Here is a 21,062-nt window from a genome sequence, read left to right as displayed (position 1 = left end):
TTTGGCTAATCATCGTGTAATGCTCTCGCCTGTAAACCACCCATAACTTCATAAGGGTTTGTAAGGCCTTGTTTAGGTTGAATTGGAATGGGAGGGATTGAGAGAAAATTAGTTTATTTTTGACTCAATCTCCTTCGTTCCCTTTTAATCCTTTTCTATCCAAACAAGACTTGCCAACGTAAAGAGCTGAAGTGTGGCTGGACGAGTTCTTCAGACTCGGAGCCCTACGGCTTGAGGAACAGCTCAAGCGTCGCTGGTGACTGAACTGCAATGCTCTGGGTCAAAGTGCAGCTTGCAGTGGAGTCCAACGATGCTAGGGTCGTGTTCAGTTCACCTCCAAATTCCAACTTTGACAATATACAAAAAGAAGATTCCCCATCACATCAAACTTGCGGTACATGCATAGAGTACTGAATATAGACGAAATCAAAAACTAATTGCACAGTTTTGTTGTACTTTGCGAAACGAATGTTTTGAACCTAATTAGTCAATATTTGGACAATAATTCACAAATACAAATGAAACGCTACAGTTGCGCTACAGTAATTTTGGTTGTTCAAAGTTAGGCAACTAAACAAGATCCAGTTCACATGGAAAGCTGTTGCCAGGGTGGGAAACATGGCATGATAGAGCTTTAATTCAGACATGCGAATAGCGATTGCGGTTCAGAAACACGAGTTGATGTGGGCTACGCGCGCTGCTGCTCTCACGTCGATTCCCATTCGGCGTGAGGCGAACGAAACAATATTCCCACTGGACACCAGCCTAACCACCCTTGGTCCAAATGCTCGCCCCTCGGGCTAGGCATGGAGCTCTAGGCACTAGGCACTACGTCGGCAGAGCTACCGGTGTTCATCTCGGCGTCAGTGCCTCTTGCAATTATTGTGCCCTTTCTGTCGGAGTCGGTGCGATCGGATGAAGCACACTGGGTCACTGGCTACGGGTTTGCAGTCTGCGTGTGTCGACCAACCATGCCGATTTTCCCTCGTTTTCATGTAGCTGTAATCCTGTTGAGCACGCGTGCTCACGATCGCGAACTTCACGCGACGGGTGTTCAAGTTGGTTGGAACTTGGAAGCAGGATTTTTTCCCCCTCCCTTTTTTGGTTGCTTCTGCGGTTGGGAACTCGTGAGTCGTGATCGGGGCGACCCTTCGGCGCAAGTCCAAAAGACGCTAAGGGGTGATTGATCCCCGGGCTAAATTTTAACCCATGTCACATCGAATGTTTGATACTAATTAGGAGTATTAAATATAGACTAATTACAAAACTAGTTTCACAATCCATATGCTAAATCACGAGATGAATCTATTAAGCTTAATTAATCCATGATTTGACAATATGATGCTACAGTAAACATTCGCTAATGGTGGATTAATTAGGCTTAATAGATTCATCTCGCCGATTTAGACTAGGGTTCTGCAATTAGTTTTGTAATTAGCTCATGTTTAGTCCTCCTAATTAGCATCAAATATCCGATGTGATACGGACTAAACTTTAGGGGATGTTTGGGAGCACTCCACTCCAAATTTTTGAGCTCCACTCCACCACATTGCAGCTCCACTCCACCAACTCCAAAAAAATACCAGAGTTGTCCACATGTTTGGCAAAATGCACAGATCCAGCTCCAAAAACAGAAGATCTTGCTGTGTAAAGTCCATTATACCCATGTGAATGGGTCCCACTTGTCAGGCTCTTTAGTTCTCCCTTTCTTCTCCATTATTCCCATGCGAGCAGGGGCGGGCGCGCGGCAGGGGTGGCCGCGCGGCGGGCGGCACGGGGGGCGGCGGGCGGGGGCGGGCGCGGCAGGCAGGGCGGGCCACGCGGTGGGCGGCGCGGCGCGGCGGGCGGGCGGGCGGCGCGGCGAGCGAACAGCGCGGCGCGGCCGGCACGGCTGGCGGGCGGCGCGGTGGAAGGCACGGAAGGGAGGCTTTTTTCTATTTCGCGAACCGGTAACTTGTATAACGAATGGTAATGGTGGGTAAATACCCACCAACTCCACGATGAGGTCTGTAAAGTGGGTTTTTGGAGCACCTCTTGAGGTACTCCACAGAAAACGTGGATCTACCCGCTGCTCCACCTTTTTTCCTAGAGCCGGAGTTGCTGGAGCTAGACGCGTTTGGCTGCGAAATTTTCGAAGTCGGTGGAGTGAAGCAATTTTTCGTGAAGTGGAGTACTCCCAAACACCCCCTTAGCTTCAGAATCCAAACACCCCTAAGCAGTCTAGGAGGCACAATGATGTAGCCGACGAGCTGCAACTGTAAACTGCGGCGCGCACGCTTGCGGCGGCGCGGCCGTTGCAGCTTGGAGCTCAGCCTAACGCGGCCGCGCGCGCTGTGCCGATCAGCTGATTCCTGCTGTACTTCCCGGCCGGATCCGCGCCCGTTGCCCTGCTGATCCATGGACAAAGTGGCGTGCACGAGCTGATGCCCATTGCCCCGGCTCTCACGCCAAGGCAAGCGTACGCGGACGCAAGCTATCCTTCGGGATCACTCAAGAACAGATTTTCCGTCACCGAATGATCACATCACAAGCCGATAAAACTAGCCGAATTTTCTAACGGTTTGCTTCTGGATAAGAGCAAGTTTTTTCTTCTGATAAAGAAAATGCTGTAGGTTAAAGAAAGAAGAAAAAAAATCTGCACCCAACCAATTGCTCCCGAGTTCCAACAACACTTCGGGTCCCTGCACCGCCGCTCCGCTTGTATTCCGTCTCTTCTTCTTCCTCTCCGCCTTTTTATCCCCCCTGCACCCCGCGGCTGACGTCAGACGCGCATCCGCCGCCGCCGCCCTCCTCATCTCCTCCTTGGAATTGGCAGTCTTCCTTTCAGCCACAAAAGCTGTTAGCGCCGGTACCAGTCAGTATCTTTCCTCCGCATCCACACCACCATTCCGTTCCTGCGCCAACTCCTCGACCTGCAGAAGGATAGCGAACCGGACGTCGCCTCCACTCTGCACCCTGCTGCCACAAGGTCAGCCGATGATTCCTGCGCCGTCAATTCTCGTGTTCTTATTGGTTCCTGGTGATGCGATGATCTTAGAACTTTTTTTTCCCTTTCGTGCTACGAATAAGTGCTGCTTGATGTTATTCTGTTTGTGCTCATGGTTTGCAACTTAGGATCAGCAGCTTCGGCTCCTCTGGTGGAGTAGTGCAATTGCTTCGCATTTTGGGGGGAGTTCGTTGGGGTTGTTTCCATGGGGATCGTTGTTGCGTCGCTGTTCTTCAATTGCTCATGATCTCCTCTCTCATCAATACTCCCGCACCATTTTAGTGCCACCTTGTCCTAGTTTCCGGATCTGGCTATTGGGTGTGTTCTTGACATCTATTGTTATGCGTGTTCCTTTTTTACTTTATTGGTGCAGTTGTTCACGGGATGCACCAATATTTTCTTTCTGAACGCCAAATGTTGTTGTCTTCTTTTTTTGTTCGGCAAGGAAACCAAATGTTCGCTGACAAGTACCTTTCGCTAAACTGCAAGGCTATACTTTTCAAATCATTCTAGTTTCCCGATACGAGGTTTGAATTTGCTTCCCATTTGAAACACGCGTGTTATATTGTGTCTGAGTTTACATTTTGTCAATTATTCTGCCATTCATGTTCGATACGAAATGAAATTGACTGCACAATACTAGAGTAGAGGAAAACTTCAGGATGTTGCTTCAGTCTTACACAACAATAATCGGATCGGCTATATTGTTGAGTGCACCTAATCAAAAGCTGAAGGGCTAACGGCGCCTTGTTTGCAGGCGCCGTGTGCTAGTGCTGTGTTTTTTTTGCTTTTGGAAGTAGTGCCGTGCTTAACTAGATCCAAATCATTGATACCTGTGTAGGTTACGTCTTTTATGCATCGGTTTTGGAGTGCACCATCTCACCTTGGTATTGAGTACTCCCTATGTCCCAGGATACATCGGTTTTGGAGTGCACTAAACCATCTGACCTTGGTACTGAGTACTCCCTCTCTTCCATAATACAGCTACGTTTAGACTTTTTCAAAGTTAAAACCTTTTCAATTATTTTTAGAGTTATTGTTGATCAAAATTAAAAATATTTGACTTTAAAAAAAACCTAAATATAGCTATATTCTGGTACGAAGGGAGTATCGACTAACAGTGTAAACCAGTAAACGTAGCTATATTCGTAACTATTTCGGTATCTATCAGTAGTGTCGGTGTTTGTCAATTGCTCCTATAGAACTAATTGAGTGATTAGGATCAGACTGAGGATTAGAGTACAGATGCACGTGGCTATATCTTCCCTCCCTCCCTCCCTCCTACGATTGTTGTGTGGTAAACTCTGCTCTACTGGTCATTTCTTGGTCCTTGACGAAAAACAGAAGTTAATCCCTGTCATTGTCCATGACCTGCATCTTTGTCCGAAATCAAGTCTGCAAGACATGCTGCCTGATCCGGTTGAGCAGCAGAATTTATGAACGCTGGCACCCTCAGCTCAAGGCAATCATGGATGCTGGGTGACAGCTACAGTCTTGACCTGTGGAGCCTGATCGTTTCGACCAAGGGCATGTCTGTATCAGGCCAACCGTGGTGCCGGGTACGGAAGGGTAAACATCAGACGACAAGAAGACGCAGTAAAAAAACAAGATTTTTGCGGATACAACAAGAGTGATTGCGGTTAACGCACGCCTTCTTTGTCAGATTACCATTGGCCATTTGGCCTGGAGCAGTAGTTGTCGTTTGCATTGCTGTTTGCTCGTCTGGAGCAGTGTATCTTGAATTCTTTTGATTAGGACCCTCTGAATTTTGGATAGGGCACTGAGCAACATCTGACTGAACCTGAAAGTTTCTGGACCCATCAATCTCTGCCGTCCCTACTCTTCTTGTAGGTTCATTGGTGTCCTTTCGGTGGCACCCCCACACGCAAGTATATCTTGCACATGACCCTGTACAGCAAGGCCACATATGTGTAGTCAACGTGGCTTTATCCTTCTCCTTTGTTTTGCTGCTGCCTGACTAGTCGTCTCGCACAGTTTCGATCGTACGTCTTGATTGGTGAGATGCGGCATTCAAGTCGGTGCCCTGTGCGTGCGCGTCTTTGCTATGATTCGTCACCGGTGATGGAATGACCCTCCTGGTTTCTTTTGCAGTGCTACAAGAGGAAGACAGCAAAGCCGGAGTGCAGAGACCAGTAAACCACAGATCACCGGCCTTGTGCTTGCTGAAAGCGCATGAAGTAGTACATGGATCAGACGCGCACGGCCGGTGCCGGTGAGCAGCCGGCGGCGGCTGCCGGCGATGAACCGGCGAAGAGGGTCGTCGGCGGGGACGCGCCGGCGGCAACAGGAGGCGGCTGCTTCGATTGCAACATCTGCCTCGAGTGCGCCGCGGAGCCGGTCGTCACGCTCTGCGGCCACCTCTACTGCTGGCCCTGCATCTACGAGTGGCTGCGCCCCGACGCCGACGCGGACGCCGGGAGCTCGGCGAGGCGGCGGTGCCCCGTGTGCAAGGCCGCGGTGTCCCCCGACGCGCTCGTGCCGCTCTACGGCCGCGGCGGGAGCTCCCGCGCCAAGAAGCCGCCGCCGCGCGGCCTGGCCAGCAGCATCCCGCGCCGGCCGGCTCTACGACAACAGAGCGCCCGAGGCAGCGACAACGGCGGCGGCCACCACCACCGGAACGTCGAAACCGACGCGCCGGCCCGAGCACCACAGCAGGCGCGGCACCACGCCGACGCCGCGCGGTTCGACGCCCTCCTCCCCCCGTCGTTTGTGGACCGCGGCATAATGCACTCGACGGCCGGAGGTGTGCTCGGCAGCATGGCGGTGGCCGTGCTGCCGTGGGTGCTCCGGGGTCAGGCGCAGGCGCCGGGCATGCACTACTCGAGCCCTTACCACCTGATGAACCCCAGGCAGAGACGGCGGCACATGGAGCTCGAGAGGTCTCTGCATCAGATATGGTTCTTCCTCTTCGTGTTTGTGCTGCTGTGCTTGCTCCTGTTCTGATGTCTGAAGCAGAACATGATGCTGCGAGCCATGCGCAGAAACAAGAGAACCGAGTTGCTGACTTGCTTTGTACATAGTGAAGGGATGTGTGATATGATTCACCCGTGACCTATGTGTCTAGGCTCTTGTTCATGTACATGTGAATGTAATAGAGCTGTGGCGATTGCATGATAGAGTTCAGGATGAAAATTGAAAACCAATGAACATAGCTTTTCGATCCTAGAAAGAATACAGGGAATTGGTTTAGAAACTGCAACGGATCCTTTGCAGTAGATTAGAAAATGTTGTCCACATATCCATGCGCACTCGCAACAGTGAAGCTACAGGTAATGTAGATCGATGTTTCAGTATCTAACTGTTACGCTACCCTCTGCCAGATCACCTGTTAATTCCAAACATCTGCAATGTGCTCACAAAAAAGAATGCCAATCACGGCAGCTTACATGGATCGTTTGCCAAAAGAACAGAGAGCACCAAGATTCAAAACGGCAGTTGAAGATGTACTACGAGCTATGATCATCTTCCATCAGTTTTGTGTCACGCCATCTTTGTACACAAACGGATGGACCTATCCATGCTGGTTTCCCACCTGATTAATGGAGATGAGAATGTTCCCAGAGTGGGGTTCTTCTTCGGTCCACTTGATTGAATTCTTCTCTAGATACTTCATCACCTGTCAATATTCAAGCAATCAAACTAATCAGATGAAGACCTATAACAGCATCTACGTGAGCTACAAATAGGAGTCTGCTAAACATAGAATTTATTGCCAGCATACTAGACAAAACATCTGATAGTTGAAGACCAGCATAACGTATTTATTGCCATTGGTTGGAAGGCAGAATGGAGAAGCAAAAGTCCACGAGTAAGGGATTTGATCACGATTAGCAGATTTGCGACATATACAATACCTGCATGTTGAGTATGCATGGGTATATGTTAAAGCTTTAGCATGTCTACTAAGATTTCATTTCTGTGTTACAGATATTATTCTTATCATTTTATATATTTATAAATTTTGTTGGCACAATTTCGCTGGATATCTTGTCAATAGCTAGATGAGCCAAGGGAATAAAAATGAATAATTTTATAAGATAGTGCCCAAGGAGCGAAACAGACTGAAGTAGTGTTGTTGATATAATGAAGCTTTAGCACCACTTGATGCTAGTAGTACCCTAAGATATTTATGTCAATACAAGTACTTTCAGTGAAAGCTCAAGGATTGACTTCAGGATCACACATGCAGATGCAGTAGGTACAGCGCAAAAATCATAAGTAACAATCATTTAGCAGATAATCTGATAAAACGATACCTTTCTTCTTTTTTGTCCCATCTTGAAACTTCCGTCATCAATGCCAACAATAACTAGTAGGTAATCAATAGCTGCACACATGAAATATCAGGTAAATCAGATGGTTCCTGACAAATGAATTGATAAACTCAAAAAGCCATGTACTGATCTTACATGGAATGTTTGCCAACTGTTTAAGATGAAATCTCAAGAGATTAGGTATGTTTGCTGCATCTTGTTTGCGCAGATCAAGACACAATTCATTTCTGGACTCTACTTTCCTGCAGTAAGCCAATATTTTTATCATTAGCTTATATTCTAATTCTAAGATTACAAAAGAAGTCCATTTTACTACCCTAAACATCTATTTTGTCAGCTTAGCTCCCTGAATAAAAGTTCAGCTTGATTTACTCCCCCCAAAATATTTCAATGTGATGTTTCCTTTTTGTTTCTCCATTCGCTAGTTCAAATTTTGTGAGGTGACATAGTACACAATTTTTTATGATTATTTTTATAAGTTAGCATTTAATACTAATTAACCTAGAGATATAAGATTGCATGAAAGTATGACGAAAAAGTATTTTTCTTGAAATTGTTTGGGGGAACTAATCGAGCCATAATTTTGTTCAAGGGGTCGTCAAACGAACAAAGTGCATTGTTCAGGGGTAGCAAAATGGGCACACTACAAAAGAAAAAAGAGTCAAATAATTCCAGCCAACATAGAAAAGATATTAGTACACTTACTTGGACTTGATAATCTCCCCAGCAGATTTCTCATCAGCCAGTCGAGCCATCTGATAACAGCGCTTGCCCTTGATATCCAACAAAAAATATATTCAGTCAGTAATTTATTTTCTTAAATTATGTTATGGACTTATGGTCTGTATGTTGCCATCATAACCAGACAAGCAGATAAAACCTCAGCATGTTTTATGTTTAGTGACTACATGTTATGTTATTCTCTTTTTTATTAGAATCTAGTGTAGCTCAAAGACATTAAGCAGGTCAACAACAAAATCTCCAAAAGTTTCATGCAGTTGTTATAGTCTATGTTACCCAAAAGTGATTAAGAAAGTAGTCTCCACCCATTCTCTTCTCACCAAAAAGGAAGTGTGACACTTACTTCCTGTATAAGATAATCGACTTCTTTCTTGTTACCCTCCCTAAAAGCATCAGCAGCCTGCAATTTCAGCAGAACATAGCACAAGTGATAAATAAACACCATATATTTACTGGAAGTGAATTAACAATGGATGCCATTTATGTTCTCAGAAGAAGAAGAAAAATCATCTTGGAACCCTTACCTTTTCATAGTACTGCTTCATCATATCCCAGTGCTGCTTTGCAGCCCTGCGGTAGTTCTGATAATCCTCCTCATTGATAGCTGGTTCTAAATATAATCCAAACAACACAAAATAAGTTATAAGGAGTTTCCATAAAAGGTAATACGATATCATCTGACAGATTTCATGTTAGCTGTTTTAACCCAAGTTATCAACATTACATAAAAGCATTTAAGCTCTTTGTTCTGATTCGAGGACGCATGTTTTGTGCTGCAAACAGAAGCATCCTTAGTATGCTTTGACAAAGCATAGAACACAGATGAGCACTTGCTGATTTTTTTCACGAGACCTCAGTACCACAAAAAAAAAGGGCAGACTACATATCCCACAGTTTGCAACTTGTCATTGGCAAATATGAAATATCAAATCCCTCTGAAATCCTGTAGACAACGCCTAGAAGTAACTTAGCATTCAGATAACATTTTTGACAATATTAGTATCAATTGGTTAAACCTGCAACAGGTAAGAAACGAATGGTAACTTTACTTTTTCCTACCGTAGGTTGTAAGTGGATGGACTTAACACAAATTCAGCACAACAGCGGAATCAAAGAACTAATATGACTGAGCTTAATACCAATGTTGGCTTTAATTATAAGCATAATATGCCAAGCCGCTGGAAAGGCTGTATTATGGTTGGTTTTATCTGTTCCCTTTAGAGATCTTACAGTCAGTAAATGCTTTACAGGCTTTAACTGAGTATATCAGGGCAAAAGATTAAATATGTAGAAATAGCAGCAGACAACTGGACAAAGATTTTGATACTCAGTATGCTTCTCATAAAATGCATAACTAACCTCAATTCTAAAAACAAATGAAAGCACTGGTATGGTGAGTATACCTTTGCTAGCTACGATAACTTTGACAGGAAAATCAGTAGAATATGTTGAAAGGTCCTCAAGAGGTTTCAAGACTGGTTTCTGATCTGGGACTCTGCTTCGATTTGCCCCTAATTCGTATCTTCTTAGTTTTGGCTCCTCCTCCAATCTTCCAGGTACGGTGAAGATTGCTTCTATCAACTCTCCTGGAGAAATCTGCTGTTTTGGTCTCTGCATCCCCTCTTGTGAAGAATGGGTACTACAAAGAAAAGTGTTATGGAAAACAAAATAAATACCAGCTCCACAGTGGAAAGAGAGGGGGGAACCAATAAATAATAGAATAAGTAGAACCTAGGGGTGGACTGTGAGCCTAAGCATTTTCCCTTGGAAACAGAACATTCTGCTGCCACATCCTGCACCATAGATATTATGGACTAAATCAGTCAAATATTTATACACAGTAAAAAAAATGCCAAATACATCCAGAGGGAACTTTCATATAAAAACTAGCACAGTAGGAGCATCAGTACATCGACCAACAGTTCACTGGCAGGAGCTACCATTCAAAAGGACCAAGACAAGATCTTAACCGACACAATAAATCATATACCAATACCATGTAAGCTAGAAAGGGCAGCCCTAAAAGATGCATGCTAAGATCAAATATGCTACATAGAAAAATATCGGGGCCAAATGATAATTGTTATATATTAAATCTCATTGAAAATATATCAGCACGAGAAATGGTGGGCAATTCTATCTGGCAAAAATGAATAGTAAAAAGCTACATTCAGAGTTTGGGACAAAGATCACCAAACAAAATGTAATAGTGCATGTAAATATATAGAGAAAAAACAGTCCTTAAGGCAATTCAGATGGACAGCACAGCATAATTAACAAGTAGCACCGGTACAGAAGCATAGTTTAGAAGTTACAGATGAAGAGACCAGAAGAAGTCTTACTTGTACAGCATTATGTTTGCTTTCTGCCATTTTGTCTAGACCTTTTTCAGAAAAAGATAACAATTCCTCCATGCTCTGCATACAACAGCACAGCCATATTAGTAGGCCGATAAGAAAATGTAACAACAAGATTCTGTACACACAGCTATATTAGAGGGTCAAGAAGAAAATGTAATGACAGATGAAACTGCGTACTCTAAATTCTCAAGCCTAAATGCTAGAACCCATCGATATATTTGTGAATTGTGATGATTAGGAGTGACAAAAATACACAATAACAACAATAATGTATCAGTACCTTCTTAATGTCATATCCACAGCTACCTGCAAAAGGAAATAAGAAACAGTCAAGACATAACCTGGAACAATGAAATGAATGGGTGAAATGCAGGTTAGATAGCAGGCATGCTAACCTAGAACTTCACGGATTACATCCATACTAAGCTTAAATCCTTCACCAAGCATGCAAAACAGAAACTCCTCAACATCCCTGTTATTCAAAGTCTCTCTCCTTGGCACAGAATCAGATTCATCAGATTTCACCTTAAAATCATCACGCATGTACTCTGGCAGTTCAACCTTTAGAGGTTTGTCTCTTTTTGATGATACATTCGCTGTTGCTGTAGCCCTGGCAGATTCTTTTCCTAAAATGCTGGAGACAGTACCAAATGCAGCCCTAGTCTTTTGCAATTTTTCAGGCATCTGATCTGAATTCTCTGTATGCTTTTCTTCAACTGCCTGGTCAACCTGGGAAAGAGTTCTTGGTTGGCTTGAATTTTCCATATAGTTTTCTTCAACCGCCTTGTCAGCCTGGGGAAGGTTAGTCTCAACGCTTGGCTCGACAGCATTGATATGAGGCAACGAAAGTTGCAGGTCAGTTAAGAAATCTCCAGCTTTGTTGACATCGCCCTTTGCTTTGATATATGCATCAGCAATATCATCAAGTGAAAAGGCACAACCAAACACATCAAGCAATGTATTAAGTGCCCTGGTCTCATTGTCACTAGATGAAGTTAGGGAATGTGATAGATCCATGGTGAGGACCTTCCCAAAAGGCTCTTATGAACTGTAAGGCCTGCACAAAAGGTACAGAAACGACTTATGGATAGGTATAATAGCAAAATTGAAGGTATCAAATCGACTCAACCAATAATTGCGAACAAACTATTTGACTGTAACCATGATTTGAGGACAGCAACTTTTACTCATCGAAGAATCAACATAATCGTAGCACTCGTCAAAAAAAAACGAAGGGTCACAATGATGAGCATGCCTCTCAAAACATTCATCAAATATTCACAGACTGATGAAAACATTGTCTATTGAAATAAATATCCCACCAAAATTGATATAGAATTATCATAATCAGCAAAAGGTATATGAGTTACCCACCTGGACTAAGTAACAGGACCAATCATCAGAAGCTAAAAAGAACCCAACATAAAACCAAAAAGGAAAAAAGAAGAATCCAAATAACATGGCAAAATTGGACAGCAACTTGTCTATATGTATGATCAAGCACAATCAAGCTGTAAATTCTAGCAAACAGATGGCCATCACACTTCAGAGTTCAGCACAACCAATGCCTCCGCACTAACCCATCCCTTAAGTCCATAACCTCCCCAAACCACAAATAAACCCACCCAAACAATTGACAGGAAAGCAACCCAAGCATAAGGTATACTGATGTGTCTGGATAGAATAGGTGAATGACCAACAAACGACATGTAACTTCAACTTCACACATTTGCATGCAGAATTGGGGCAGAGTAATCAGCAAAAAATTGAAAGGAAGCTTGTCACATAATCACACTAGCAAACCCAAGAGCACAGCATATCAGCCACAACTGCTCCCGCATGAGCCGAGCAGATTTGTTGTTTCCGAAAGGCACTGGGACATCAAATCGAACAACCGATCATGGTTTCAAGCAAACAAGACACGAACTGGGGCGAAAGGGCCCAATCAAGGCATATAGAATCATAGAAACGACATTGCCGGAAATCGCCCTGGTTGTGCAGCAAAATTCTCTAAAAATCTCTCAGAAATGGGGGGAAATCTAGAAGCTACCTGGTCGAGAGCGCCGCACCCGTCTAATCAGAAAACCCTCACCAAAACCCCCTCAATGGCGAACCGAACAGCCACGGATGAAAACGCAACACAAACAACAGAACTGAAATCCGCGAACCGACTGGGAACTGAAATCGGAAAAATTCCGGAGCAGCACAAACCGATCGCCACCTGCGCAAACGCCCCAGGAACGAGACGCCAACCCCACACTGAACCAAGCACTCACGGGACCCCAAGGCGGACCAAGGGCACCAGATCAACCTCCGCCCCCAGACGAAGCCCCGCCGCAGCGGGGTTCGGATACATTCCGGAAGGTTCTAGAGTAAGAGGGAGGGAGGGAGGGGGCTTACGGCTTCTCGAGACGACCCTCGCCGCACGCGGGCCGCTCCGGTGGCCACTCCGCCCCCGCTGCTGCACGGCCGCTCCCCTTGCCCACTGCCTTGGCTTCGTTTGTACGCCCGAGGCCGAAGGTTTAAAAGGAGAGGGGGGTCAGCAGGTGGGTCCACCTGGAGGTGGGTTACGCTGGGTGGCCGAGGTCTACGAAGCTAGGTGATCCACGCCGTCCGTGCGCCGCGTCGGGAACGCTTTTGGCTCGGGGATGGTATTGGCGGCGCCGTGGTCTATGAACCAGGTCTACGTGCTGCTCCGACCGGTGGGCCCCTGTCGCTCCGATGCTATTCCTGGAAATGGTGCGGGTACTCTTTTGGGCACTGTTCGTGAACCGCGCGAGAGTCGTGAGTTGTGACCGAGTCGTGACTGCTTTCGCAGTCCCAGTTTGCTCCTATTCGTGCTGTTTGCCTCCGTGTTAGGTCCACTGTACCTTATTTTTTATGGTTTGGTTTCTAACTTTCTATCAGGAAAACACAAAAATCAGAGGAGGATCCGAAAGGGAAAAGCTATAGAGTGTTTTCTGAGCTTCCCATACTCGAATTTTTCCCCATCCCGTCCCATCCTTCCCATCTCTGGTGAGATTCAACTCGTCTTCTTCATCTCCGGCAAGAGTTGACCCCGTTTACTTCATCTCCACTTGATCTATCTCCGGCGAGCTCCGGTGAGGGAAAGAGGTTAGAGCCTTAGGGGTTTAGGGATGAGGGTTTCGAGCCTCAGGGAGTTGGGGTTCTGGTATTGCCGGACTTAAAGGAGGCCACAGCGGCAAGCCGGATAGGCGGTGGTGGTGGGCACGAGGGCGGTGAGGCACGGTGGCGGTGGCGCCATCGGCCCAAGCAGTGGAGGATGGTGGTTGGGTCAGGTGGGGTGGGGGCACCAAATCGAGAGTGGTTAGCGTGGGGGAGGGGAGCGGTAGTGGATCCAACGGCGGGAGCTGCTGGAGACAACTAGAGGAGGGCGGGCGGGGGTACCGGCGTTGAGAAAGAAGTTTCGATGCTGCTGTTTTTATTTCACAGGTGAAAGAAGTTCCGAGGAAGATGAAAGGAGGAAGAAGAATAAGCAGGACACGTTAGATGCAGATCAAATGGTTAAGAATTTCGAGTGCGCGGGATGCTAAAATACTCGAATACATCATAGCCAGTCCCATCCAAAAACTACCCCTTATCCTTTCGCCTTAGATATAAAGAGCTTAAACGTAATTTTTCGTGTAAACATCATCGAGCGTTAGATTTTTCTTTTTCAAACCACCTTTGGATGTTGGATCGAGCGCAATTTTTGGGAAATCGTGCACATTTTTTTGCCATACATTTCAAGTGACATCGCCATGATCAGATTGGACATGCTGGTCTTTATCTCAATGTCGAATCGACGCCTTTAATATTTTTGGATCAAGGGGTCCTAGTGTGCTTTCATAGTTGTTGTAGATACGGTATGAAACTGCATCGCAACTGACTCATGCACGCGGCGTATCTGGCGTGATCGCACATATTGTTGGAAAGTGAAGAAGTCCATCTATTTCTGCTGGAGTGCTGCACAAATAATGTGACGATGGTATCCCAACTTACTTATACAATTCGGATGCACCCATTCATTGAAAACTGAAGGAAAAATGTTGGTTTCAATAAAACTTGCCAACTACTCTCTCCGTCCCAAATAACTATTCATTTTGAATTTTTATACATACATCACTTTTGTTGCGGTATGAAACTACATCGGAACTTACTCATGCGCGCAATGCATCCGGCGTGATCGCACAGGTGGTTGGAAAGTGAAGAAGCGTCCATCTGCTGAAGTTCTGCACAGATAACATGATGATGGTATCCCAACTTACTTGCATTGATACGATTCTAATGCACCCATTCATTGAAAAATAAAGGAAAAATATAGCATTCAATAAAACTTGTCAACTACTCTCCCCGTTCCAAATTACTATTTATTTTAGCTCTTATAAACTTTTGTTATTGTACGAAACTGCATCGGAACTTACTCATGCGTGCGGCACATCTGGCGTGATTGCACAAATCATTGGAAAGTGAAGAAGCTTCCATCAATTTCTGCTGAAGTTCTGCACGCACAAATAATGTGACGATGGTTGTCATTAATACGATTCTAATGCACCCATTCATTGAAAAATGAAGGAAAAATGTTAGCTTCAATAAAACTTGCCAACTACTCCATCCGTCCCAAATTACTATTCGTTTTGACTTTTATAGATACATCACTTTTGCTATGCTTATATTGGTTGTAGTTTCGGGCAGGGAGGACGTTGTATGGTATAGCTAGTAGAGCTCTCCAACTCAGAAAGCAGTGAATAAAGAAAGAGATCCCCATTCAAGGTTGTCCCTACTATTCCTAATCGTTTCTATTGGATTCAGTTCATTTATCTGCTAGTAAAGGAATCGGCGCTTAATAACTCATAGGGGTTACATCCCGCTGTGGTTGGAACAGCTCGCAAAAAACAACCACATCAGCTACTTTATAGCCCCCTTACCATTTCCAGTACCTCGGCTGAATCACCCGCGTTGATATGATGTTAAATACCACCGGTATACCTACATCCCTCTTTCCAGTAGAGCACATGTACCAGTATTCAACCTATTAGCAAAAATGATGTATATAGAAAAGCTAAAACAAACGGGGTACGAAAAGTATTACTCCAGTGGACTGTCCTTTGTTTCATTCAAGCATCGCAGCGCAGACGGCAACATACATAGTTCGTGAACAGTGAACAGCGACAGTTGATCATGTGAACTTCCATAATTTCATATGGCTCCATTCCTTGATAGGTAACAGGAACGAACAATATAAGATTATAGTTTACGGTGCACAAGTCACAAGTTACAACCCAAATATACCAAGGGCATAGTAACAGTCGTAAATAAAAAACGCACAAACAAGTATAAGTAGATTGTAGACCGAGGACCATGAGTTCATCCAAGCCGCTCTTCACCGGAGCTCCCATTCCAGCCTCCAGGAAGCATGCGGCTCACACCAACCAATCACACGCTCTCTCTCCTGCCCTTTTTAGGTGGAGAGGGCTACCTGGGCCCAAATACTTGCTCGACACGCTCAAACTACACGAGAACAGTATGGGCCTCCAAATGACTGTATCTAAGCCCATTGAACTACACCGCGGGCTGAGAATACGCGAGCCCGGCGGGCTTCATCTACGCGAAGTTGAGGCGGGAGGTGTAGGTGGCCTTGGGGGTCCAGTTCTTGGGGATGACGTCCTGGGCCGTGAGCGTCTGCTTGCCGGTCAGGGTCGTCAGCCTCACGGAGAAGGGCCCGACGAGCGGGCCCGGGGTGAGGCTCCAGGTGGCCCCCCAGATGTGCTGCATGTCCTGCCACTGCGCCGAGTTTGCCTGCATCCAGAGAAGTTGCAATTGCTGTCACTCTAGAAAACCACAGGAACTTTCGACAGTGTGAGACCGGAAGACGAGTTTAACTCCATCTTTATTCCCCACATGATGGAGGGACACTGTTGAAAGGTTGTAGCAATTATTGTACAAGCAGAAGCAGGCTATAGGGGAAAGGAGCAGATTATTCTCTTGACAAAATGAACTGGAGCACGTGTAGCTGTCAACTGAAGCACTTCAGGCACATAACCTTTCCCTTTGCCTACCTATGAACCAGTACAAATTACTATTTACAGCGTAGGGGTAACAAAACACTGCCTTGTGCCATACCACGCTAGACTTGCCCGGCAAAAGCTCCAAACTGTACCAAGTTAGCCTAGTTTCCTTCTACTAGCTAGCTCCCCCCGTGTCGTTGTTTTCTCTGAGAGAACCTGCATGTGACTATGTGAGTCTAGATTTCTAGAAGGAACCCATTATTATACTGCCAACAATAGCCAATGCACGACAAAGTTGATGAAAGAAAAGTTTGCGAGCAAGCACAAAAGGGAAACAGACAGAAAAGGCCTAGCTCCGGCCCATGCTGGCCCATCCGTCCAGAAAACCATCGCCCGTGTCCCTAGCACACACGCATGTGAAAAGGAGGGTTCCCACTCACATGCTGCACTAGTGCTGCCCAGTGGCCAGTGCCCACGAACACCTGGCTGTCCCTAGGAAAACAAATCGCCAACACCCTGCCCACCGGATTATTGAGGCAGAGCCCTCGTATTCAGCATTGCATAGGCGGCGAGATGGAGTCGACTTGTGCGCGGTGTGAAGTGGGAAGTGTGAAGAAAAGGTCCGGTGATGTGTTGTTACCTGCTTGAGCTGCATGGATCCGATGTCACCGTCGCCGTCCTCGAACTCGACCAGGAGGGAGAGCCAGAAGCTGGTGGAGCCCTCGTTCACGTGGAAGGCGATGTTCTTGCCCCCGTACCTGCACGCCGTCCTGCAAGCATACAAACGCCCGTAAGCCCCACCCGTCAGTAGTCAGTACTGAAGTAGTATTCACCGCCCAGTTACCCCAGAAGCACGCAACACGCTGGTCGTCGCTCATCGTAAACTGTAGCTACTCATTCCAACACACGCCATGAGCGAGTACGGACCGTGCGAACTCTGTCGCGCGCGCATTGATTTCTGCTTGGTGCACGTCCAAGATCAAACAACTACCGCGGGCGGCGGGGCTGCAGGGGCATAAGGTAATCTCTCCGTTTCAACTTGTAAGTCATTCTAATTTTTTTGGAGAGTCAAATTATCTCAAGTTGACTAAATTTATACAATAAACTATGAACATTTATGATACCAAATAAGCACCATTAGATTCTTCATTAAATATATTTTTATAGTATATCTATTTGGTGCTATAAATCTTCGTAATCCTCTCTATAATTTTGGTCAAACATAAAATGGTTTGACTCTCAAAAAAATTGGAATGATCTACAGTTTGGAACGGAGAGAGTACACGCATACTCCCTCCGTTGTTTTTTTCAAGAGTTCAAAATTTCTAGAGTTCAAAATTTATTCTAAAATAAGTGCACATCTATGAACAGGACCACCCAACTCTAAGCTATTTTCTTTCCTCCCAACTTGCAATAATTACATCTTTATAGGAGTATATATGTAGGTATGTAATTCCTCACGATCATTGATCTCCTCACCCCCGAAGTGCTTCGTCTGACAGCAGCACATTTTTAACTCTGTCAACTCTCTGTGGTACCACTGCCGGGAAAAACACGGTACTGTAGAATCCCTTTTTGACAGAGTTCAAGTGTCTGCGTTTCTAGTAACGTCAGACGCAAGGCATGCAGTTGAGCAGTTTGCCGGATACGGTTGACCGCAACCGCCGCCAGCGTTTCTTTTACTCTTTACAGCATTCATGTCTGTCCTACTCGTACATAACCACTAGTGGATGGTCTCATTGTCACCACCGTACCTGCGGAACACGACGTTGATCTCGCCCCGGTTGCGCAGCTGGCCGCCGGCGCCGGCGACGGCGAGGCGGCCGAACGCGGCGCCGCTGAGGTCGAAGTGCGTGCGTCCGCCGCCGCAGACCCCGCCGGGGCACTCGTCCGTGACGATGACCGTGACGGCGCGGCGCGAGCAGATGTTGTGGTCGAGGCACCGGACCTTGTAGCAGGCGCCGCAGCCCTCGCCGGACTTGAACAGCACGGGGCTCACCGCGCCCACGCGCGCCTTCATCGGCACCACGTCCACCAGCGTCCCGTACCCGCACGCGCCGCCTGGGTTCATCAACATTATATTCAACACGGTGACAGGGATTATTAGAGAGCCGCAGCTACTATCATGACAGTTTCACACAACCTAGAAAGTAGAAAGTACAGGTGCAAAAGGTAAAACCGACACGTGCTTACTGCGTGGTTCAGATCTAACAATCACTAGCCAGACGGCGACAGGATATTTGTGGGGACGCAGGGAAATGCAACTGGTTCCAGTATGGACAGGAACAGCATGCACAGAGGTCAGCAGTTCCGTTGAGAGATGAGTAACCAAACTCCAAACTGACTGCCCATAACAACCCTTCTTGCTTTGCATGCATGACTGTTTCCACTAGTTCACTCTACATTGGTCAGAGTAAAAACAACGCTGATGCTACACTCGTTGTGAAAAGAACAAAAGAAGCGTGAGTTTAGTACTGAGCCATCCCTGGACTCTGCAGCTCCTCCATTGACCACTGTACTACGCACATGATGTAGCACAGCACAAGCTGCAATTTTTGACTTGCAGGTTAATACATCCATTTGGCCCACTTGTCTGTGCCAGGCGGAAAATACAACGGAGTGGCGGTGGATTATACCCCGATACGGTCGTTGGTTCCTAGTAAAAGCGGCGAGTTAAGGACCCGACACGGTAGAGCACGGCCGTGGCCACATGCTCCGTTGCCGGCCACAATCGTACGCACGAATCTTAAAGGCTCTTGGCTTGACAATTGTCTCGAATCTACGGTGGCAGACAAAGTTCTTCTCTCTGTATCGGACCTCAGGGAGGGATACACCGAGGTAATAGCGCCAAAATGTTGCAACGGCAAGAACAATTTGGCAATTTGCAAAAGAAAAACAGTACCTACTGGGAATCCAATGGTTAAGAGTTTGATGCTTACTGAAGACGAGTTTGAGTGCAGTGAAGGGGTGCAATGCAATCGCCATTGTTAACTCTTAGCCGATCGATCGATAGAGTGCATATACTCCTCCACCCAGAACGAATGAGACGTGAGAATTGAGCTGAGCATACGAGGCCTTACCGTCGCTGCCGTCGCCCTCGGCGCTGCCGTACCAGGTGGCGGTGGCCGGGTGCCACTCCGGGTCGACCACCCTGTGCGCCGCCCCCGAAGCCTCCGCCGAGCCGAAGAGGCACGCACCACAGACGACGAGCGACGCGAGGAGCACGGCGCTGGCGGCGGAAGAAGAGCTCGAGGAGGCGGCCATGGCGCGCGCGCACGTGAAGAGCAGAGCACGGCGGCGCAACCAGGGAAAGACCAGCAGCGAGCGAACACCTACCGACACTGCTCGGCTGTCTCGTGCAGGAATGGCCGCGCGGTGGTACTACCACCCGCTCCTCTCTTTCTGGGATCGCTTTTAGGCCTTCGAGAAGCCCCAGTCCCCGATGCGCAGAGCGCTCAGAGCTGCCCCCTCTGCACAAATGGCGTGGAAGGGACAATGGGGATGCACGGGTAGGGGCGCTAGGGTGGTGGCTGCCTGGATGGCTGGATTTATAATGTGGACAAGGGTAGAGGAAAACAGGAACGTTCGGCTTTTTCTGCATGGCTGTTTGGTACGAGTACCCCCAGCGGCATCCGTTTCCTGTGTTTTGCTATGATGGAGAGCTTGGCCTTTTCCTTTTTGCCACGTGATGAGGGGTGGCCTTGCTTATTGGTGCACATTATGGTTTCAAAAGTTTTAAATACTAAATACATACTACTCAAATATAGTACGTTTCACCAAATACTTATTCCGTTCACAGAAGTGACATAATTGTGAACATGGATTTATCCACCATTTTCTACGGAGCAAATAACAAGTGAAATTATTACATTTTTGCTGTAAATGTGACATTGTGAACATAGTCCCCAATTACTGTCACTCTTTTTTTTAATAAATAGTATAAAAACATGCAGCTATTAATTATGAAAAATCAAGAAAAAATACAATGACTCCATGTACAAACTGACTATTCGAAATAGTTTTTTTTGTTATAAATGAAATGCCATAGTTAGATAGCTGTAATTACATGCTACCCGGACGTCATATTTTCACAACAGAGTATAGGAGTAGCTTTTTAGACATTGATAACTGCAGTGCAGTTGTTAACGAAGTTATTAACTGCAAATAGTAGTGGTGATAATAGTACGCGATGTTACGAGTTGTTCTTTAATTTCTAGACCCTACATAATCGGCCAAGATTTGAATAATCATTTTACACAGCAACCTATCTTCGAATCTTCCTTTCTTGAGACGAATCCACATGTTTATTGATCAGGGGCCCCGATCAACATCCGCATTCCAGTAAAAAAATTGTTTGGGTCTTTGGGATGATAATGCTAGTTACCTCTACCTGAAAAAGAAACAGCGGGTGCATATGTCATCCAACACGGCTACTGCTCCCAGTCACCTTGGGAGTCCGCTGTATACACACCGCACGGCACATCCACCCAAACCAACCCACATGTGTGAATCCACCCAGAATCCTGAGATGGAGCGACATGCGTTGCAGGCGGCGGGGCTGCCCCTGTCCCTGGATCCAAGATTCCAGAATGGAGTGGGCAGGCAGATGGAAGCACGGAACGGAACGCCCCCAAATCTGAGTGCAACGCGATGGGATGGGAAAGCACGCTTA

The 21,062-nt window shown here is 46.4% G+C and overlaps 3 protein-coding genes across 6 annotated transcripts; 1 reads left to right on the top strand and 2 right to left on the bottom strand.

Annotated features, from left to right (window-relative positions):
- Positions 1-2,315: 2,315 nt before the first annotated feature.
- LOC117863915 (E3 ubiquitin-protein ligase RMA2) lies at positions 2,316-6,123 on the top strand. 3 transcript variants are annotated; one of them, XM_034747840.2, is made up of 3 exons: positions 2,316-2,968; positions 3,828-3,938; positions 5,099-6,123. In XM_034747840.2, the coding sequence occupies exon 3, from the start codon at positions 5,192-5,194 to the stop codon at positions 5,948-5,950; it is 759 nt and encodes a 252-aa protein (XP_034603731.1). In that variant the 5' UTR covers positions 2,316-2,968; positions 3,828-3,938; positions 5,099-5,191; the 3' UTR covers positions 5,951-6,123. The 3 variants fall into 3 exon arrangements, with proteins under 3 accessions (XP_034603731.1, XP_034603713.1, XP_034603723.1); XM_034747822.2 differs by lacking the exon at positions 3,828-3,938 and having other exon boundaries at positions 2,569-2,968; XM_034747832.2 differs by lacking the exons at positions 2,316-2,968; positions 3,828-3,938 and adding an exon at positions 3,947-5,003.
- A 65-nt stretch (positions 6,124-6,188) lies between these two features.
- LOC117863904 (putative nuclear RNA export factor SDE5) lies at positions 6,189-12,939 on the bottom strand. The gene is made up of 12 exons (XM_034747812.2): positions 12,783-12,939; positions 10,778-11,439; positions 10,663-10,688; positions 10,365-10,439; positions 9,754-9,815; positions 9,426-9,661; positions 8,547-8,632; positions 8,366-8,422; positions 7,987-8,054; positions 7,417-7,523; positions 7,264-7,334; positions 6,189-6,623 (listed from the first exon to the last, which is right to left on the bottom strand). Exons 2-12 carry the CDS (start codon positions 11,397-11,399, stop codon positions 6,519-6,521), a joined length of 1,515 nt encoding a protein of 504 aa, XP_034603703.1. The 5' UTR covers positions 11,400-11,439; positions 12,783-12,939; the 3' UTR covers positions 6,189-6,518.
- A 2,618-nt stretch (positions 12,940-15,557) lies between these two features.
- LOC117865980 (expansin-B16) lies at positions 15,558-19,952 on the bottom strand. 2 transcript variants are annotated; one of them, XM_034750289.2, is made up of 4 exons: positions 19,471-19,941; positions 18,145-18,451; positions 17,031-17,160; positions 15,558-16,181 (listed from the first exon to the last, which is right to left on the bottom strand). In XM_034750289.2, the coding sequence occupies exons 1-4, from the start codon at positions 19,652-19,654 to the stop codon at positions 15,987-15,989; spliced, it is 816 nt and encodes a 271-aa protein (XP_034606180.1). In that variant the 5' UTR covers positions 19,655-19,941; the 3' UTR covers positions 15,558-15,986. The 2 variants fall into 2 exon arrangements, with proteins under 2 accessions (XP_034606180.1, XP_034606187.1); XM_034750296.2 differs by lacking the exon at positions 15,558-16,181 and adding an exon at positions 16,254-16,606 and having other exon boundaries at positions 19,471-19,952.
- Positions 19,953-21,062: the final 1,110 nt, after the last annotated feature.

This window comes from Setaria viridis, chromosome 1, assembly GCF_005286985.2.
Source record: "Setaria viridis chromosome 1, Setaria_viridis_v4.0, whole genome shotgun sequence".
Taxonomy (NCBI): domain Eukaryota; kingdom Viridiplantae; phylum Streptophyta; class Magnoliopsida; order Poales; family Poaceae; genus Setaria; species Setaria viridis.
Note: the sequence above shows the minus strand (reverse complement) of the source record. Positions and strands in the feature narration are given on the sequence as shown.

Coding starts and splice junctions, on each gene's coding strand:
- LOC117863915 (XM_034747840.2), top strand. CDS start 5,192: ATGGATCAGACGCGCACGGCCGGTGCCGGTGAGCAGCCGGCGGCGGCT.
- LOC117863904 (XM_034747812.2), bottom strand. CDS start 11,399: ATGGATCTATCACATTCCCTAACTTCATCTAGTGACAATGAGACCAGG. Junction 8,423..8,546: donor TGAAGCAGTACTATGAAAAG/GTAAGGGTTCCA, acceptor CTGAAATTGCAG/GCTGCTGATGCTTTTAGGGA. Junction 6,624..7,263: donor TGGGACAAAAAAGAAGAAAG/GTATCGTTTTAT, acceptor GAATATTGACAG/GTGATGAAGTATCTAGAGAA.
- LOC117865980 (XM_034750289.2), bottom strand. CDS start 19,654: ATGGCCGCCTCCTCGAGCTCTTCTTCCGCCGCCAGCGCCGTGCTCCTC. Junction 18,452..19,470: donor CGAGGGCGACGGCAGCGACG/GTAAGGCCTCGT, acceptor TGATGAACCCAG/GCGGCGCGTGCGGGTACGGG. Junction 16,182..17,030: donor GATCCATGCAGCTCAAGCAG/GTAACAACACAT, acceptor CTCTGGATGCAG/GCAAACTCGGCGCAGTGGCA.